General features: G+C 28.1%; 1 protein-coding gene across 2 annotated transcripts; it reads right to left on the bottom strand.

The window, feature by feature from the left end:
• Positions 1-316: 316 nt before the first annotated feature.
• LOC126906584 (uveal autoantigen with coiled-coil domains and ankyrin repeats-like) lies at positions 317-18,680 on the bottom strand. 2 transcript variants are annotated; one of them, XM_050687225.1, is made up of 10 exons: positions 18,577-18,680; positions 18,161-18,317; positions 10,146-10,214; positions 9,745-9,897; positions 9,582-9,656; positions 2,036-2,191; positions 951-1,028; positions 729-865; positions 626-664; positions 317-569 (listed from the first exon to the last, which is right to left on the bottom strand). In XM_050687225.1, exons 1-8 carry the CDS (start codon positions 18,672-18,674, stop codon positions 752-754), a joined length of 900 nt encoding a protein of 299 aa, XP_050543182.1. In that variant the 5' UTR covers positions 18,675-18,680; the 3' UTR covers positions 317-569; positions 626-664; positions 729-751. The 2 variants fall into 2 exon arrangements, with proteins under 2 accessions (XP_050543182.1, XP_050543183.1); XM_050687226.1 differs by lacking the exons at positions 317-569; positions 626-664 and adding an exon at positions 1,468-1,589 and having other exon boundaries at positions 801-865.
• Positions 18,681-21,398: the final 2,718 nt, after the last annotated feature.

The raw sequence follows: 21,398 nt of genomic DNA, 5'->3' as shown, positions 1-21,398 counted from the left end.
CAAAAAAGATGGGAAACCAATAATACCTCTTCTTAAAGCATTAGAGGTTTAAAATTAAAAATTTGTGTTTTATATTTTTGTATTTAATTTTATAAATTATATTAAATAACATTAAAACTATATTAAAAATATTACAAACAACACATACGGTATATATTTAGTGTTGATAATAACATTGTTTCTGAAATACGTTACTTTTTAGTAACTTTTTGTGGCTTTTAAGTCTCATATTTATTAGTTTTTAAATTAATAATATTTTAAATATAGTTTTAATTTTATTTAGTTAATTATCCACAAGTGATCAATTTTTATTATATATTTATAAATTATAAACTTAGACAAAATAATATTCATTTTAAATTAAAGTAAAAAATAAATACAAATAGTTAATAAAACAAATTTAAGTAAATGGTACTTATCAAATCTTAACAGATGATCCATAGTATTTTTTTTTGGCAAATTAAGAATTAAGTTTTACAGAAAATCATTGTATTTTCTTTTTCGCTGAATTTATTATTTAAAAATTTAGCATAGTTTTGAAAATCTATCACTTCCTTTTGTAATGCTTTCTAAAAATAAAATAATAATAAACATTAGTCTATTTTTTTTAATTTATTAAAATTACTTTTTTTGTTAATTTTGCATTGTCTTCCTTCAAAGTAATCTAGAATTTTTTTAAAATATTTTAATGAAGCTATAAATGAAAATCTATAGTAAAATTTTATTACAATTAAACTGGATTAACTTTGTTTTATTCTTCTAGAAGTTTAAAAACCTTAATGCCACTTTTTAATTTACTTAATAAGGAAGCATTATATATTTTTATTTCTTTTACTGTTTTTTCTAATTGTATTTTTAGTTTAATCTAAAATAAAAAAATGTATAAATTTCCCAATAAAATAAAATTAATAACGATATTATTTTAAATCAGTATCCTGGATTCCACTTACTTTAAAATTTTCATAGTCTTTTGAAGTATTATGGTATTTTTGTTTATATTTTTTAAGTTGTTTTTGAAGTTCTAAAACCTAAAAATAAAATAAAATTAATATTTTAATCAAATAAATAATATTACATTCATATAATATATACTTGTAGAGAATATATGAGATGATAAAAATACAAGGAGTATAAGTGACATTAAAAAACAATATAAATTAGAAGTATAATCAAACTGAAATAAGTAGTATCAATTAATAAAACAATTTCATAAAAATCATGATAAACATTTTTTATTTACATTGTGTTATAGAAAATAAAAACTGTCACTTATAAACCTATGTATCAAAGTACCTCATATAAGAGGTTAAAAAGAATTTCATATTAAAAAAAAAACGTTATAAAGTATTAATAAAAATATTTGATTTGTATACTATTATTAGATAATAATCAATTAAAATATTTTAGTATTAACTATATATATATGTCAATCAATTAGTAAAATATGAAGTATAGATATAAAAACACCTTCAATTTAAAAACTTGATTATCTTGTCAGCTCGAGTCTTTTGATCTAATAGAACGTCTTCTGCACTTTTTAATTGTTGTTTTAAGTGTCCAATAGCTAAATTCTGGCTTTCTAATTGTTTCTAAAGTTTATAAATTAAATTGAAACTTACATTTTTTAGTACTATAAACATTTTATTTTTTTGTCCATTGTGTAAATCAATTAAATATAAAAAAAAAAAGAACTAAAGAATATTATTAAAAATAAGAATAAAGTTTGAATGAAAATTTTTATGACTACATATTTAGGAATCATAAATTCAAAAATAAATTGTTCAGCCATGGTCAACTTAAAAGCCTTTTAAATAAAACTTATTTATGATGAAAAAAAAGAAAATATTTAGAAACATACCTTTATTAAGATGTTTAACTCAACTATTATTTCAAAAATAAATTATATGAATTCTAGACTTTATATACTAATCTTAAAATCGTAATATACAGAATAAAAGACGAGCAGCTTTAGACAGTCATGTTAAAATGTTCTGAGATTATTTAAATATTATATGAATAGTTAAATTAAAAATACCATTAAAACACTGTTCTTATTTTCACAAGATATTAATTCATCATTTTTTTTTCTGCCGTCTTCTTCTAATTTTACAGTAATATCAATAGTTGCACTTAACATTTGTTCTAAAATTTTATATTTATTCATAACATCTCTTAGTTGTTGATTCAATTTCTAAAATAATAAAATAATTTTCTTAAAAAATTTTTTGAATGGTCGATAACAATTTTAAGACAAATATTCATTAAATTCTAATTGTTTTAACATATAAAGTGAGTATATAGTTAGGGATGGCACGATATATCGAAAATTACAAATTAACAATTAATTAAAATTATCTAGTTATGAACAATAATTTTTATTTCAAATTAATGATATTTATCATGTTTAATAAAATAAAATAATTTATTAGTAATATATAAATGATAATAACAAATTGTTAATAATACTAATGTATTTTTTATTTATAGCTTGTTGGTAATTATATTTTATGTTCCATGTTTTGTTGTATAAATATACTGTACAATGATAAAACATATTGGCGTGGTAGCAAAGTGCCATAATTAGTGGTGCAATTTGTATTACAAAGATTATCAGTAATGTTTTGTAATGGGTAAATTAAGTAAAATTTGGCGTCATTTTGACAAAGTCCATAAATTGTCTGCTAAATGTAAAGTGTGTGATAAAATATGTTTAAAGTCTGGCAACACATGTAATCTTCACTCTCATCTTAAAAATGCACACCAACTAAATTCAAAAATAAATGAATCCTAAAACATTAATAGTCATGATTCTGACCAGATTGACAATGTGTTAATTGTGAGTATAAATATGCTATTAACATGACTTAATTTCGAAATTAATATGAAGTATAATTCTATCTTAATTTTTTAGAAATTTGACAATCCTACTTCATCAACTAGTGATACTGTTTTGTTAGATGTCTCCCAAAGAAAAATGTGCCAACCTTTGATTGAGCACTGTTTTAATTATGTATCATTAATGAAAGGTAATCAATTTAACTAATGAATAAAGTTTGTTAATAGTCTCGTTTTTAAATATATTCTGAAAATTATTTTTCTCTTATTAAGATTTTATCTCAAGACTCATTTCACTAATAAAATTGGATAAAATTTGTAATAAATTAAAAAAAGATCAATTTTTATTTTAAAAATTTTATAAAAAATGAATAATTTAATAATATTTTAGTATATTCTAACATATTATAAATGTTTTTTATTGCAGTAAAATAAAATTCAAATAGTAGTAGAATTACTTTATCTTAAGTTTAGCTTTAAATTGAAAAGAAAAAATTACCTTTAAGAATGTATGTATGTATAAATTATTATAATTTACCAACTAAATACTAGTTTAGGAAAAAAGTAACACATGCCCTTTATTATTAGAATTGGTTCTTTTATTAAATTTGTAAATTTCCATAGCAGGAGAAATGAAAATTTCAGAAATAACCGATGCATTAATTTATTATATTTGCAAGGATAATGTACCATTGCCCACTGTTGAAGGAAGTGGATTTAGACATTTTTTTTACAAGTGTCTTCTCCCCTTTACACGGTTCCATCTAGGAATACTATATAAAATAAATAGGATTTAAAATATGACTATTTAAAGTGTTTTCAAATAACTTGAAGAAAAACAATAGTTTTACACTAACATCAGATATTTGAACAGATTTTCAAATGAAAAGTTATATTGGTATTCCTATACACTTTTTAGAAGGCACTAAATTTATATGTGGTATTATTTCAAATTACTTATTATGATCTAATTATTTATTTTTACGTATTTATTAATTAAAATGTATAAATTTTTAAACATTAGGTGTACATAAGTTAAGTAAGTCTCATACATCTGAAAATATTAGTGAGGCATTTGAAATTATTATGACTCAATGGGAAATTAGTCAACACCAAATTATTGCTATTGTAACTGATAATGGTAATGTCTATTTATTACATTTGTGTACTACATTCTCATTAAATTTAAAATGTTCTTTTTTAACTGAAAAAAAAACAGCTAGTGATATATTTGGCATATATAAAACAATCCCATGTTTTGCTCATACTATAACGCTATAGCTATAGCTAATAACGCATTAGAGAATTGTATTAATTTAAATCAGTTGAATGACAAAATTAGAAATATTCTAATATTAATAAAAAATAGTGTTAATGCTAATCATGAATTAAGAAGTATCCAAAAAAATTATGGCAAATATAATATGTAATGTTTATTATGTTTTAAAATATGGTATTCCAGGTTTACCAGAAGGAAAAGTTTTAAAATTAATATTGGACATCAAGACTCGTTGGAATAGTCTATATTATATGATGGATTGATTTTTACATTTGTATCGAGTTATTTCTACTATTTTATTAGAAAGGCCAAATGAACCTGGTTTAATAATAACTAGAGAAATATTGATTGTCAAAGAAGTTAAAAATTTGATGCAACCACTTAAGGACTTGACAAAAAAAATCTCTGTTAAAAAATATACCATAATTAGTACAATTTTACCATTGATTAATTGTATCAATAGTGTGGCGAATAATTATCAAACTACATTTTTAATTGGTATTGAATTAAAAAAGTATATATTTGAACTTGACAAGCGTTTAAAGAATCTAGAAATATTTAATGACTTTCCTCTAGCTACATTAAGTCAAAAACATAAAGTTCTTATACCCAAAATTATATTACATTGCTCGTCAAAAATTAAGTATTGTCACAACCTCTGTTCCATCAGAACGTTTGTTTTTAAAAAACTGGTCAAAGAATATCTAAAGCAAGAAAAAGATTGACGGTAAAACATTTATTTAAGCTTGTCTTCATAAGTTCTTTAAGTGAAGCAGATTGGTTTTCAAAAGTCTTAAATAATTTATAAATGGTTATATTTTTATTTTATAAAAAGTATTAAATATTTATTATTTTGATTTATTTTTTCAATTAATTTGTCTACTTATTTTTGTTTAAATATTACTTTTTTTTAATTTAAATAATTCTATTTTAATTATTTGAAATTAAATTATAAAGTACAAGTCATATAAGTCTCCAATAATAGATTAAATAAATTTAAGTTATGAGGTTATATAAAAAAAATTAAACCCTTTGTAGCATGTTAAATTCGGGAAATAGAAAGATATATAAACTTATCATTATTGTTCATTATTTATTCAAGAATAAATATCAATTTCATATCAATATGAGTGATGCCCAGTGTTGTGACTGTATGTCATTTTTCTGGTTGAACAGATTTTTGGGGTTTTATTATTTTTAAATTTTAAGTAACACTATGAAGGTTAATATACCAATTTTTATTCGTTTAAATTACAACTCTTTGAGTTGTAATTTAGAAGAGTTTGGCTCTTATTATTACAAGTCCTAAAAGACCAACGGATAATAAATACTGGCTATCTCAGATAATATTTTCCTTTAAGTTAAATCATTTTCCGGGTAAATGTTTACATTTATTTTAAATATAAACATATCATTAGCGGGGTCCCACGTTAGACCAAGTGTTTTTGTTATCGTTGATTCAAATGCACGTTCGTTATTTTTATTTTAAACCGTGTCGTTTACAACTGTGTTTTTATTAGATAACCACTTATACAGCGACATACTGGCTCGTTGAAATATACAGATAAGATAATCGCGTAATTGAACAGCTGATTCGATAGTATCTGTGCCTCCTAAATAGTCGTCCATGAAAAACTTATTTTTTATTTCAGAACAAGCTGATGGATAATAATTTTCTTCCTGACTTGCTAAAGTACGTAAACAAGCAGTTGCTAAAAACGACGAAGGACTCATACTATATGTGACTGTTGTTAATTTATAAGTTCCTATGGGCATTGTTGGATTTTCTCTCCATAATATTCTTTGGTAATCACAATGTTCAGGAACTAAATTAATTTGTCGATACATTTTTTTTATATCTACAGTTAAAGCAACTCTATGTATTCTAAAACGTATATTAAAATAAAAATCATATCGTCTTGTAAGACAGGATCTTTTAATAGTACGTAATTCAGTGACTTACCAGATGACATTTTACACGACGCATCGAATACCACACGAAGTCGTGTTGTTGTGTTATATAATTATATACAGCGTGGTGCGGCAAGTAACATATATGGTCCCCAACTATGGGTTTCTTTTCAATAATTTTCTGCATATGACCCAATATTTCGTATTCTTTCATAAATTTACTATATTCCTCTTTTAACTTTTCGTTTTTTTGCAACTTTCTTTCCATATTTAAAAATCTCTTTTTTGCTATCTCGTATGATTCGCCTAATTTATAATTTTCCCCTTCTTTAAAAGGTAAATAAACCATAAATCTACCGACATCGTCTCGCTTAACCGTATTTTCGAAAAACTCTTTACATTTTTTATCTCCTAACGTTAGATGCGCGGCTGTTCCAACTTCTTCCAAACACCAAAATTTAGATAACATATTTTCTAATCGATTTGCGTGATCAATCACTGCCGAATAACTAATAGAATGATACGCTTGACTACAGCCCGGATTTACTACTCCTGCAATTACCCAACCTAACTGCGTTTGTTGAAATATTGGTCCCTCCTCGGACGGTTTAATTTTACCCGCGCATAAAACATCAAAAAAGTGACCTGCTCCGAGTAATAAGTCAATTTTTTGCGGTACTGTGAAAGACGGATCCGCTAATTGAATACCTTCCGGAATAAAACATTTACTTTTTATATTATTCGACGGAATAAATCCTGTTATCTTAGGAACAACCAAACATTGTACTTCTATTTTGAATTAACTAATGCTCGATGTAATTACTACTGTAACCGCTGAAGTAATATTTTTTTTAGTACCTCCTATGCCAATGACATTGTGGTGTACTCACGATTTACGCAACCTTAATAATTGTACCATATATTCACTTATAAAGTTAAACTGTGAACCAGAATCCAGCAAAATTCTACATCTTTCTTTTCTACCTTTAACATTACCTGCATAAACTTCTACTGTTGACAACAACACTTGTTCGTGTTATTGAGCAGCTGCTATAGCGCTCGTTGATACGTTATCTGAGACTACTGAATAATCGTTTGGAGTATTATTATCTACTTTTATTTCTTGATTTAGAGTTGTATTTAAATGCAACAATATGACACAGTATAAAGGTGTTATAAATAAAATAAATTATGTAACACCGTTAACTGGTCGATTAACTTTTATTTTAATTTATATATAATATTACAAAACTGGTGGCAGAGGTGCGAAATACAAAAAATCGACAATGCGCTGATGAAAAGATCACACGGCACATACGGCGGATGTAAGTCACAGGTGAACTAGTTTACATAGTCGCCGACGTGTCTCGCGGTGCTAAACCCCCTGACCTGTCCTATCTACCGACCGCCGGATAAGACAAACTTGTGTTATCGTCAACACTAATGAGTGCGACGGTGGACAGCTGATAATCACGACCGGATAACGTGCTGATTCACGGTAAATGAATAGTGCGCTATTACGGGCCGTGTCAAATACATTGTGTGGTTTTGAACACTTTAAACAATAACGCTTCTACCGCTTCTAATACTTTTACACTATTTTCCAAAAATGCAATAAATTCGGATACACGTGCTATTCTATCTTGGGGTGATTCTGCTTCCCATCTAATTAGCGTATTTCTATCAAGCTTAGTACAAATTAAATGCATTAACATCGGCGCCCATTCTTCAGGTTTTTCTTCTAACATTTTTAATGCACTAATACGACAGACTAAAGAATTCAAAAATTCTCTTATTTTACCCGCAGACTCTTGATGCACCATTCCTAGCTCAAAAATAGCTTTCACGTGGGTTTGAATTATTAACTTATTATTGTCATATCTCTCTTTTAACATTATCCACGCGATTTCATAATTATTCGCTGTTGTTTCTAAACTTTTAATAATATTTGCATCCTCTCCTGATAAAGATGAGCGCAAATAGCAAAATTTCTGAATATCCGATAGATCCGCATTAACATGTTTAAGTTTAGAAAATAAATCATAAAAAGGTATCCATTGACTGTATTCGACAGTAAATACTGGAATACTTATAGGAGCTAATTTAACGTGAGAAATACATTTATTTGTTTGACCACAAGAACTTTGCTGACAACTATATTGATTTTCTTTGATATCTCTATTTTCGACCTTTGACAAACTTACTCTACCGATTAATTTATTTGATTTGGCTAATGTTTTAAAAAATAATTCTTCACATTCCTCTCTATATATATATCTTGTTTCTCCATGTTTACCTCTTCTTCGAGCTCTATAGCTCCTTGAATAACTTCGAACTCTGACCAGACAGCCTCTATTTTTTCTATCCGAAATGGTATTTGCTCTATTGAGACCTTTCCGCTACTCAAATATTTTTCGAATTTTACTAAAGATGTTTTTAATTGTCCTCTGCGCTGCGCAAGAGTAATGCTCGTTTCCCTCATGTCGAAGGTAAGTGAGAACGCGCTGTGAAGTTTAATACTATTAACAGCTGATATTCAGCAATGTAACTTCTACTCTGTTATTATAATTAACTACAGTATCCTATCCCCACATACGAGGTGTTATAATAACCTTTTAAACGCACCTATAAATATATATACTTTCCGCGTAAAGTATACGCGCCGATTTATTACTATTCTCACCTAATAAACATAACTATTAACCGGGTAAAAATCAATATAAAAAAATGACCTTACAATACTATTTAAAAACTTACAATATATTCTTTTATTTCTTTTAGGAAATTTTGGAATAAATTTATTAATAAAAATAATATATTTAAATTTTTCTACCTTGCGACTGGCTTTTTGAATTTTATCCATTTTCTTGAAAGGGTAAACTTTTGGTAATCCAAATGGCACGTTGCACTATTTTACGTATTTATTATTTTTGCACTTAAAATTAAAATTTTTCGTTAATTATTAACCAAAAATCCGTGTCCGAAGGACCATGTTGTGGACTGTAGGTCATTTTTCTAGTTGAACAGATTTTTGGGGTTTTATTATTTTTAAATTTTAAGTAACACTATAAAAGTTAACAGATCAATTTTTATTCATTTAAATTACAACTCTATGCTAAGCAGGCACGTCGCCGACAGACTTAATTAAAAGTGGTGGTCAACGACCGTCCACGTATATGTTGATAACTATAGTCGGACCTAACACCCAGACTTAAAAATCCTATAAAAATTGCACATTGTAAGTGCGTTTTGAATAGGTAAAAATTTATTATTATTATTATTAAAATTCCTATTATTAATGTTCATTAAAAAATATGATTTTAAATTTTTCTAACCAACATGTTATAATGGTGTAAATGATATAGGATTAAAATAGTTTCTCCTTAAATATTGATATTTTTGTTAGCAATACTGATATCTCAATATTAAACCGAGCTCTATAAATAATATTTGAAAAGCTATAAACAAAATATAATACTGTTTAATATCGATATTGTGTCAATATTTGCCATCCCTATATGTAGTGAAGATAGGTGTTTACTGATAAACATTATACCTGTTCTTTAGACTGAAAGTCATGTATTTTATCTTTTAATATCTTCATTTCAGACATTTTACTTGCAGTTTCAAGCTTAACAAATAAATAAATACTATTAAGAAATACAGCTACATGATTTTTAATTATACTTATATATAAGGTTTAATTTTAAAAAATTTACCTGTAAGCTAATATTTTCTTCATTGAGTTTTACATTTTTTTTATCTAAGCTTTTTATTATATTTTTATAAATGTCTTCTTTTTCATCCAATTCGGATGCATTTGTTGAAAGCACATTTTTAAGATAGTTGTTCAAATCATTTAATTTAGTGATCTAAAGTTAATGTAAAATAATTAGTGCAAGAAGATACAAATAACAATTTTCTGTATACCTCAATATTTTTATCTTCTATTGTTAATATATAATATGTTGAACATATTAGTAAAAAAATATTTATATATAAATTATACTATAAATATACATAATATATAAATTGTAATACAATGCATTTAAGAATAATTAAAAAAATATTAATATTCAATTATTGTAAAACATATTATTTATTTTTAAAAAATACTAACTTCTAGTTGCTTCTTTTGTTGGCTAGATTGGTTTTCCTGTATTGTTTTGGTAAGTGTTTTTTCTAGCTCCTTTTTAGTAAGGGTTAAACATAATTTCAAGTCATCCAGAAAATATAATAAGTATAAATATAATTTTTATTATTAAAAAAAATTTAATTCATATATTTATTGTTGTGTACATATTAGTGTATTATATCATCTAATATCTTTAATTGAGACATTTTACTAGAAGTTTCAAGCTTAACAAAAAATAAATACTATTAAAAAATACAGCTACATGATTTTAAATTACACCTTTATTATAAGGTTTAATTTTAAATAGTTTAGCAGTAAGTTATACTTTCTTTTTGTAACATAGGGTAGTGTAATTATTAGCTGAGGAAGTATTGAAATATGTCGATTTTAGTATAATATAAGCTTTACAATAGTAGTAAGCAATTTTGGAACTCTTAAGCAATATAATAATTCCATATAAATGGGAAATGCAGGGTATGCAAATTAATAATGGTGGGAAAAAGATTATAAAAGGGAAACATGAAAATTATAAGGGGACGGGGGCTGGACGAGACTGGACGTTTTGTCGAAGAAACGTCGAGTTACATGTCAAGAAGTTGGACGCGAGTGTCTTTGTGCGATTTAATTTTGTTTTGTGTTACATTTTGATATTACCTTTTTGACTTTGAGTTTAATACGTTTCTTAAATAAATTCTAGACTTAGAACTAAAAATAAATAATTATTCATATTTCATTAATGCATATGTAATTGTAGGGCTCAGTTGTAAATTATAGTCTTAACCTTAAGGAAAAGTGTACAAACAAACTAATTTCTTCTTATGATGTAACAATAGCACTTAAAACAAGAAAGCAAGTAAAGATTGATGTGACACGAGAAAATAAAACGGGAGGATGTAGATTTCTAGTAGACTATTGAAAATTTAATGAACTAGATATTAGTGATAAATACCCAATTCCGAGGTCACAAGATCTTTTTAGGAGTCTTGAGGGAGCTAAATTTTTTCTAACTTTGACTTACAACAAAGTTATTTTTAGTGTCTTATAAAAGAAGAAGACATGTACAAAACTGGTTTTATTACAGATTTCGGAAATTATCAATTCAAAAGAATTCCCGAAGTTTTTAAAAATTCAGGCCCAATTTTTCAAAGAATAACAAATAATGTTTTTAGTGATTACCTTTAAAGAACAATAATTGTCTACTTAAATGATATATGTTGTTTTGGAGGGGATTTTGAAGAAGCTTTATGAAGATTAGAGCAAGTTCTTGTTAGGCTTGACAAGGCAAACTTTAAACTTAAAACAAATAAATGTTCATTTTTTAGTTCAGAAATAGAGTTACTAGGACACAAAATTTCTGAAAGAGGTATTACGCCGTTAGAGAAAAATATTGAAGTAATAAAAAAATTTCTGGTATCACATAAAACAAAAGATGTCAGAGCTTTTGTCGGTTTGACGAGCTATTAAAGGAAATTCATTAAACACTTGGAAAAAATGCCAGTCCATAACGGACTTAACAAAAGAAGATAAAAAATTTGTTTGGAGGATAACCACCAGGAGGCTTTTGATATTTTAAAACAAGTTATAATTCAACACCAGTACTAGCTCATTTTAACGATGATTATCCTGTGTTTGTAACGACAGACGCATCTTTAGAAGGATCTCGGGGATATTAGAACAAGAAGGCCTTAATGGTAAAAGGCACCCAATAGTTTTCGCATCGCGCAAACTCAAAGGTGGCGAGAAAAATTTCTCAACAACCGAACTCGAAATGTCAGCTGTAGTAAATATAGTTAAACGTTAATAATGACAACATTAACTTTGACACTTTAAATCTTGACTTAATTAAAGAGGAACAATTAAAAGATGAATTTTGTGGGGGAATAATTTCAGCAATTAAAGGGGAAAATGACTCAAAATACAAAAGAAAATCTAGACAGTATTGTTTTTAAAATGAATTATTATTTTCCAAAGAGTGGTCAAATAATGGAATAAAGAATTTATTAATAATATCAAAAACTTTAGTTAATGTTGTATTAAAATTGTATCACGGTCAATTCTTTCCGGACATTTCGGCATTAGTAAAATCTTACTCCGATTAAAAACTAAATATTACTGGCCGACTATGATACAGGACACAACTAAATTCATTAAATCTTGTATGTCTTGTCAGCTTATTAAAAACCCTACAGGTAAAAAATCCGGACTATTACAACCTATTCAGTTAAAATCAACAAAAACTATTTTTCGTCTTTGCTTCGATTATCTAGGTCCGTTACCTATATCTAAAGGGAAAAAATATTTGATCGTAGCGACTTGCAATTCGATAAAAATGGCTTTTGCAAAGACAATAGTTAATGCCGATGAAGCAGCCACAATAGACTTTTAATGGATATAATAACATTTTATGGTATCTTCTCCATTTTTGTTAGCGACAGAGGGACTCCATTGAGAAATAAGGAAGTAGAATAAGTATATGAGAAACTAGGAATAAAACAAAGTTTTAGTTCAGCATACCACCCCCAAAGTAATGGGAGTAGAGAGTTGATGAATAAAATAATATGCAATAGTTTAACGCACTATGTTAATAACAACCAAAAGAATTGGGCATTATATTATAAAATGGTAGTGTTTGCGAATAACACTTATAACAATATCACTCAAGGTTGGGATATTTACAATATTATCTTATGTTTGGAGTAGAAGCTACTCAGTCGTTAGATAATAAAATTTGGACCGAAGAATTGGACTTTAACAGGTTAGAGTCCTTAAAACAGTTACAATCTATAAGAGATGAAATTCCTAAATTAGTAGAAATAGAATAAAACAAACAAAAACAATACTACGATAAGACTCATAAAACTGTAAATTATTTACCTGGACAAAAAGTCTTTGTCAAGTTTAATTTTCAAACACTAGGTAATTCAAAAAAGTTAGCTTATAAATACAGGGGACCTTTTAAAATAATAGAAAAGAAATCTGATGTAAATCATAAAGTAGCTTTAATTCTAAATGGTCAAGAAGTCATTGACACAGTACATGTACAAAGACTCAAACCTTTCCATGAACGCGATACAGATAACAAAGAATAAAAAATTAACTATAAGCATTTATACTTGAAAGGTTACAAATATAAAAAAAAAATCAAACTAATTGGCCGCAACGAAAAATTTGTAACTTTCATGGCGTTTTACAAAATTATAAGAAAAGGGTCGCCAACCTACTGGGCGAGATAGTGTATTGTCAGACCACAGTAGGATTTAAAAAAAATTAACTTTTGTATATTAAAACAATTAGAAAAAATATGTAATTAATAAATATTAAAGTTGATGTCCGTTGAGTCGTTGATAGTAGATGTACACCAAAACCTCGTGACAGTTGTCACATAACCATATTAATGAGGGATGACCTTATACAAGGCCGTTGCCCTTACCTTATAAACGAATTGAAGATGGAACACGCAAAAAAGAATATGATGGTTAATTTAAATTAAGGGGAATTTATTAAGTAAAAAAAAAAACAAAACAAATTAAGTTAACACGAGGCACAAAACCGAACGGTCAAAAAACCTAGTCTACAAATTAAAGGGGAACAGAGAGAGAAGAAAAACAGATATTAATAAAAAAAATAGTTACACCTACACTTTTAATGTTAGAGAATACGATGAACGTCTTCGGGTACCCACCGGCTATTAATCGCGGTATTACCGCCAAGCACGGCGGGTATACGTCCCAAGTAAGCGACTGGTTTTAGGCAGTTAGACTTAGCTTGCAAGACGTTGGGACACCCCGGAAAAAAATGCACTACGTCACCACATTGTACTAATAACATTCATTCATTCATTCATTCATTCATAAAACGGGACGAGCCCAATATTTTACAATTTAACAAAGATATTTTAAAAGCTTCTGATATAATAATTAATTAAACTAAAACAACTGACAAATTGCAATATAACAAAATTACAAAATATATGTACATAATATTTGATACAAAGATGAATTTTAATTAAACATGAAAAAAATAAAAAATAAAAATAAAATAATTAGAAATAACAATAAACTAAAATGGAATTGAATATACATTATTAAATAAGGGGACTGAAACTTCGGCTAAGGTAAAACAAAGGAAGGGTCGGTATTAGCGATTTTCATCAAGCGGATTATCGGGGAGTTTAGAAAGTAATTTGAGGAGGAAAATGGAATTTGGAAGGGGATATTGGAACGCGTCAAGCGAGGAGGAACTTTAAGATTTATAAGGGATAGTAAATCAGGAGAATCAATATTAATATAACATATTCATCATCCAATAAAACCTATAAAAAAAGTACAAAAAATATAGATATAACATGACAGGTGGTATTGGGACACGCCTGCCATGTTGAGGGACCTAAATAAAAATAAGGGCACCTATACAAAAAAAACTATAAAAAAAATTCGCCACACGTGCTTATGGCACGGCGCACTAATAAAAAAAAAACTGGCTCAAAACATTAACTACTAAACGTATACGTTACCAGCCCCTAAGGGCTCAAGAAGCTGGAGGCAGGTTTAGCCGACACCAATAAACAAAAAATTTACATAATAAATAGCCGACACTCACGTAAAAAAAAAAAATGTATATATATATAAAAAAGGTTGTAGCGCACACAACAAAAATAACTACCGCTACGGACGAAAATTAGCCTACCATTTCCGACGATGGCTAATTTCCAACAACCCGTCCGACGTTTGACCCGGTGGTCCGTTGGCGACAACACGGCTGCCTTTGGAATAGGGTTCAAAAAAAAAAAAAACTTAATACACAGTGCCGGAAATTACTAAGAACAATTTAAATCATAAGGCGACAATGTATGCGGTGAGCAGTGCAAATGACGTNAACAATTTAAATCATATGGCGACAATGTATGCGGTGAGCAGTGCAAATGACGTTCAAGATAGGAAAGGAGCGGGGTGAATGTACACACAAATGCCGTCCATGAACCGGTCTGAAGTAGTACACAGTTGACTATCTCGCACGCGCATAAACAAATCACAACACCTTATCATAATTATTTGACTGACAAACGCCGTCGCAGTATTTTTTTTTAAAACTATAGGGGCACATTGTTATTCTATTTTTTCATTTAGATGAAATTCCTGTTTGCAATTATATTACTAATAATAAAAAATTAAAAATCACTTGAAGCACATCTTGCTGTAACTATTTCTTCTGGCGCCTTCTTCGATGAAATACCAGGTACAATTTTATACGACAAGAGTATTCCTTTAATTTATACCCAAAAGATAAGTAAAACGAATGAAAATGAACAAAATGATTATTTAATCGAAAAACACTGTGAAAGTAAAGATTCTAACTACTGTCATATTATGGACGAGTCTCTAAAAATATTAAAACTAGTAGGCAAAAACATTAAGGAAAATTTAGACATTTTTGAAAAATTTAATAAAATTACTAATAATATTATTAACAAAAGGAAAAAGAGGGGTACAAGTTTCTGGTAATTTCTTTCATTTTTGTTGTAATGTGACTACTGAAAAACAACTTAAACAATTTTGTACTAATGAAGTAGCACTAAAAGAGCAAATTAATAAATTTAAAGACGCGTTTATCTCCGACTATTCTGACTTAACAAACATAACCTCGGAACTAAATTCTTACGCAAAGAGTACTAATTCAAAACTTGATATGTTAAGAGACTCATTTAAGGAATTGATTAAACATGAAAGCAATAATAACAACTTAATAGAAACCACCAAAACTGAAAATAAATATTTAGGTATTCAGGAGGTTGTTCGTGATATATTAATAGCCTTAATAAGTTTAACTAACAATGAGAGGGACTCATGCACTCATCTGCTCTGTAAATTACACAAAATTCCACCTAGAATAATCAACTCTGAAATCCTTTATACTGATCTCATAAAACTTGAAAAAGTTATTAAAAAAGATGGTTATACATTAGTAATTCCTATAAGTAACTTATAAGTGTATTACAATTAACCTATTACAGAATGCCAATTTTCGAAAATCAAATACTAGTAAAAATAAAAATTCCTATACAAGAGAGCTTTGCAGATTGGAAACTATACAAATATATACCTGCTCATTTCAAATTTAACGATTCTTTATGTCTTATCTATTCAGAAAAAACTTATATCGCAGTCAATTCAGTTAACAACGAACACCGTTTAATATCTTTAATATCCTTAAGAGACTGCGATCCGTCCGTACAGTCACTTAAAATACAGCATGAGGAACAAAGTGAAAAAATATATTTTGCAAACTTAGCAGAGATCTTAGGCAGAGACTGGGTAAATAAAATACCAAATTTTCACATTACAAAACAAATACCAAATCCAGAGAAGTACTTTAATGACATCATTTTAAAACAAATATCACAACCTTTTATAGATGAATTTCTTGGGGATATAATATATCTATCATAGCTGACAATATTATCACCGGTCATAATTTTTATATGTTGCAAAATATATCCTGTAATAATAAAAATGGATATGATTTTAGTGCCACCTCCAGTTCCAAGGAGACAATTCTAAATACTTATCATATATTAACTTATTGCTCATATGAAATATACAAACTACACTAACATTAGTTTAAGCTAATAAATTATATTTTTCAGAGGTAAAACTTGTTAAACTAACTTATAACTTTCGACTGACTCTTTTATACTTTTACTACAACTTTTTACAATATGGACAAGAATTACAAATTTTATATTATAGATATTGAATTTGGAATGTTTAGAAGATATGACATTGTCTTAGTAAGTGGGGCCATATCAGGTATTTTAGACAAAGATCAAATAATAAAATTAGAAGGGACACCATTAATACTGGTTAAAAAATACACACAACTATTAACGAAAAGTCTCTGGTCACCTTTTGTTAATGGGGTAATGAAAATATTCAAAGAAAAAGAGGAAAGGACCTACCTTCTCTTAGCAGAACTACATGACTTGGTTTACTATAATTATACACTCAAACACTTAACAGAAAATGGCACAGCCCGCTAATGTGAGATATTTATCAACAAAACAAATACAAGAAATCGAAAAAAGCTTATAGAAATCAACAAAACCCAAGAGGAATTGGCCCACTCACAAACAAAGAAATCAGAAAAAAAAAATTAGCAAAACAAGTGGAAAGACTATTGTGCGAACTAGAAATTAACCGTAAAAAACAAGAAGCCATTCAACAAAGTATAGAAGCAATAATAGTAATCAACAACAAAGATGATATGTAAAAAAAAAAAAAGAATGTATAATAATTATGTATTTTAGAATACGGGAGAAATTAGATTAAGAAAATGAGAGGGCTATATAAATCATAAGTTCAGTTTAAAATACTGGGATATAAACTTTATTATTATTTTTTTTTTATTTTTCATTGAGGAAAAAAAAACTTAACTCTGGTACAACACACAAACTAATACTCATTCCATTATAAAGGAAAAATCCTTATAGTATGCTATTAAGTACTATAATAAAAATATATAATTAAAGAGTTGAATAAAAAAAAAAATATATATATATATATATCAAAAAAAATTATTGAAATGATGTGATCACTTCTAAAAGTAAAATGACACAAAATATATTAACATTTCTTTTGCCTTCGATTAATTTAGTTAGAAATACAGCTACATGATTTTTAATTACACCTTTATTATGAGGTTTAATTTTAAATAATTTACCTGTAAGTTCATATTTTTTTAACGAGTTTTACTTTTTATGATTCTAAGCTTTTTATTGTATTTTGATAAAAGTTTTTTTTTTCTATCAATGTGGGTTCATAAAATGATGGCAAATTTTTATAACGGTTTGTAAAATAATTAAATTTAATGATCTAAAGTTAATGTAAATCAATCAGTGCACGAAGATACAAATAAAAATTTGCAGTATACCTCATTATTTTTATATAACTAAAAATAACATTAATTTGTTGTAGTAATTTAAAAAAAATTTATTAGATGCTTACATTTATTTGATTTTTAAGCTGTTTAGTTGACAAATTTTGATCAAATTTGAAAAATCTGTTTAAATGTTTTTGTATCCACATAAAAACACCATTCAATGAGGCAACTATCCAATTAGGAGAATTATTTTTCTTAAAGGTGATATTATTGCGTAATTCACTAAAAAATATTAATTTTAAATAATTGAGATAATCAATTTATATGAATTGATAGTAATTATATGGCAATATTTTTATTCTATGAATTTATTTAATGAAATGAATAACTTTAGCTTTTAAACATATGCAGAGAATTATTTTGAATAAATTTTCTGAATTATTTTTTATTTATTGCCAAGTATTAGTAAAAATAAAATTTTATTGTCTCGCATAACATATTATAAGTATATAATGTAATGTATAAAAATAAAACAATTTACTTTTCTTGAATAATATCATCAAAATCTTTAATATTTGTGTCGATACAATCTTGAAATAGTTCTTCATGATTTATTTCATGTATTGAGTCAACTTCCATGATAAATTTTTAATGAGAAATCTTAGCTTTTATTCTTTAATTTTTTTAATGATATTTATTAAAGTTTACTAACTGTTAATCACTATGGCAACATAATAAGAATAAACATTTCTTAGGTGCTAAATAGTTTATTTTATTTACAGCTACAGATAGCGAATGAACTTTATTATCGTAATCACAGTTACAAGTAGATTTTAATTTAATTTCAAAAATTGAAATTATCTTTTTATTGTTTATCCGTGATACGATCACATTTGCATGTGCCCATATCTCTGTCTCCCATAACATCATTGTACCGTTTGATAGACATATATATATATATATATAATTGACACAGTGACATACTATACATACTACAACAATACTAACAGGAGGGCGGACTGCACACATAAACACTTGCTATTCACGGCCAATGTGCCACAATAAGATATCCCTATCGACAGTTGACCTTTTACCATCATTGCGATCACTACTTTGTCTGATAATTTACTTAACTTTCTACCTCGTATATAGTGTTTGTATGTGTGTGTGTGGGGCCGTCAGCTCCCTGTTGGATTATATCATCTGTAGGTATCCAGCAGGTTGTATTATCTATTTAATATTTCGATCACTTAATAAATATTTATTTATATCGTTGTTAACTAAAAGTGTTATATATATTGTAGTACGACCCTTGGTAGTTCCTCTAAGAGAATATAAATTAAATAGGAAACTTCAGTACCTAAAGTAGATATACCCTAGCCAGCTATCCTCCGTTGGTTCCTTAGAACACTGTCGATGGGCATTTAGGCTCAACTCCTTTGTAGCGACGTAACAATCGTTATATCACTTGATACGGAAAAAATAGGTGGCGAATAAAATAGACAATACTGGGTTAGTTTTCCAAGTGGCGTCGAGCCGTTTAATAGTAAAAGAATGGTAACACAAAAGAATAAAAGAAAACCAAAAGTAACAATAATACTAATTATTGAATAATAATACTAAAATGGATCTGTCGACAGAATGTCAAAAATGATCGAAACTGCGGTGACGGTTCGGTTGGGTTGACGGACTGTGAAACAAACGATTTAGGTGTGATGAAGTTGACTGCTTGGGCGTATTATTGCGGCGGGTATTCGACACTAGGCATTTATTGGACTTTACACCACGACGATAACGCTTGTGTGTAACGGTCCGGTTTACAGTGGAGCGGTGGCTGCGAAGGAGCTGACACGACCTCGGGAGTCAAATGTGTGACAAGGCCGTAGCCGTATCACACTTAAGGTATAACAAAATTATACATAAATTTTAATTTCCTAACTTTACTAACTACTCAATAAAATTATTATTATAAAATACACTGGAAAGCCATTTTGACAATAGCTGTTTATAGCTGCTTTGTTTAACAATACCTAGTTACTCACGTTTTGCGTGTATAAAATGCCTACTGATAATTCCACATGACTATAGTCTAGGGTTATACTCTATATCACGATACAAGTTAATATTATTTAAAATCGTGTTTTATACTTTATTATATTGCAACGTGCTTTCCCGCTAGGATTCTAACAGTTGGCTAAGCTGTACCTTAACGGGGCAATGCTGGCCCTATATAATTTATATTCCACTAGAAGGGCGGTTAGCGGTTTCGTGACCAATAAATATAGACTCTTAACTAACAACGATAACAAACATTTATTTCTATTTAATAGTATATTTAAATATAACCTGACTGGATCTCTAGAGATGTTGTGGTATCCAAGTTAGGTGAGCGACATCGGCGAGCGTACACAATCCGATTGTAATAAAATAAATCTATTAATTAAATTAATAGTAAAATGTAATATTGTCGGAATTAGGTTGTTGTAAATAAAGTATAATCTGTAATAAAAAATGAGTAGCCGCGAGCGTGGTAAAATGTCGACTGACTGTCGTTATATATTTCTTTAATGAAAAAGAATATCATAGGTTTTGTTTACACCCGCTCGTGCCGCATATCTGTAGTAGGTCGTAGGGACGTTTGTGCTGATCAGGCATTAGTGTGGTATTGAAATGCTAATGTTGGTGAAGGACGAATAATGTGTACGTTACAATATTAAGGTCTACGATGTTCTTTATTAATTAATGTACAGTAGCTGTGTGTAAACTTCAATTACAAGGTGGCCCAATAACCTTTCACATTTTGTTTATAAATAACTTTTGTTCAAAACAATATAGGGGAACGGTAAATCCGGTTCCAGATAACTAGACGATGCCTAATTATGTTTCATTGCGATTTTATTATAATGGAGCAGTGGACAGGTGCTCATCGTGCGTTTATTGTAAAAGCTTATTATAAGAATAATGACTCTTACGTGAGTGCAATTCGAGAGTTTCGTAAAAATTTTAATATTGACGGAAAAAGTGTGGTTCCATCGCGATATACAGTGAATATATGAATAAAAAAACTTTGAGGAAAGTTGTAATGCGTTTAAAAAAATACCGATTTGATGGGTGTCACCCAATATGGTGTCGTGGGCCATACGTGTTCGATGGAACAGTTGACGGCGAGCGATATCGTTTGATGTTGAATGAGTTTTTGGTACCCGATTTGAAACGTAGACGAAAATTATCAGTCACCTGGTTCCAGCAAGACCTATCATTCCATGAAAGAAACNAGGGTAATAACTCATCTCCAGAAGTTTTCATCCCAGTAGTTAGTCCAAATTTGTAAAAATATGTTGTTATTATCTGTTTGTTGTCAAT

The sequence above is a fragment of the Daktulosphaira vitifoliae genome, unplaced genomic scaffold, assembly GCF_025091365.1.
Source record: "Daktulosphaira vitifoliae isolate Bord-2020 unplaced genomic scaffold, ASM2509136v1 Scaffold_5, whole genome shotgun sequence".
NCBI classification, from domain to species: domain Eukaryota; kingdom Metazoa; phylum Arthropoda; class Insecta; order Hemiptera; family Phylloxeridae; genus Daktulosphaira; species Daktulosphaira vitifoliae.
This window is presented reverse-complemented; position numbering and strand designations above follow the sequence as displayed.

Bases quoted from the DNA above. Each gene is read 5' to 3' on its own strand.
- LOC126906584 (XM_050687225.1), bottom strand. From the start codon at position 18,674: ATGGAAGTTGACTCAATACATGAAATAAATCATGAAGAACTATTTCAA. The intron at 9,657-9,744 runs GTAAATTTTTTA...TTATTTGTTAAG, and splicing joins AAGAAAATATTAGCTTACAG to CTTGAAACTGCAAGTAAAAT. The intron at 2,192-9,581 runs GTATAATGTTTA...TTATTATTTTAG, and splicing joins ACTTTCAGTCTAAAGAACAG to AAATTGAATCAACAACTAAG.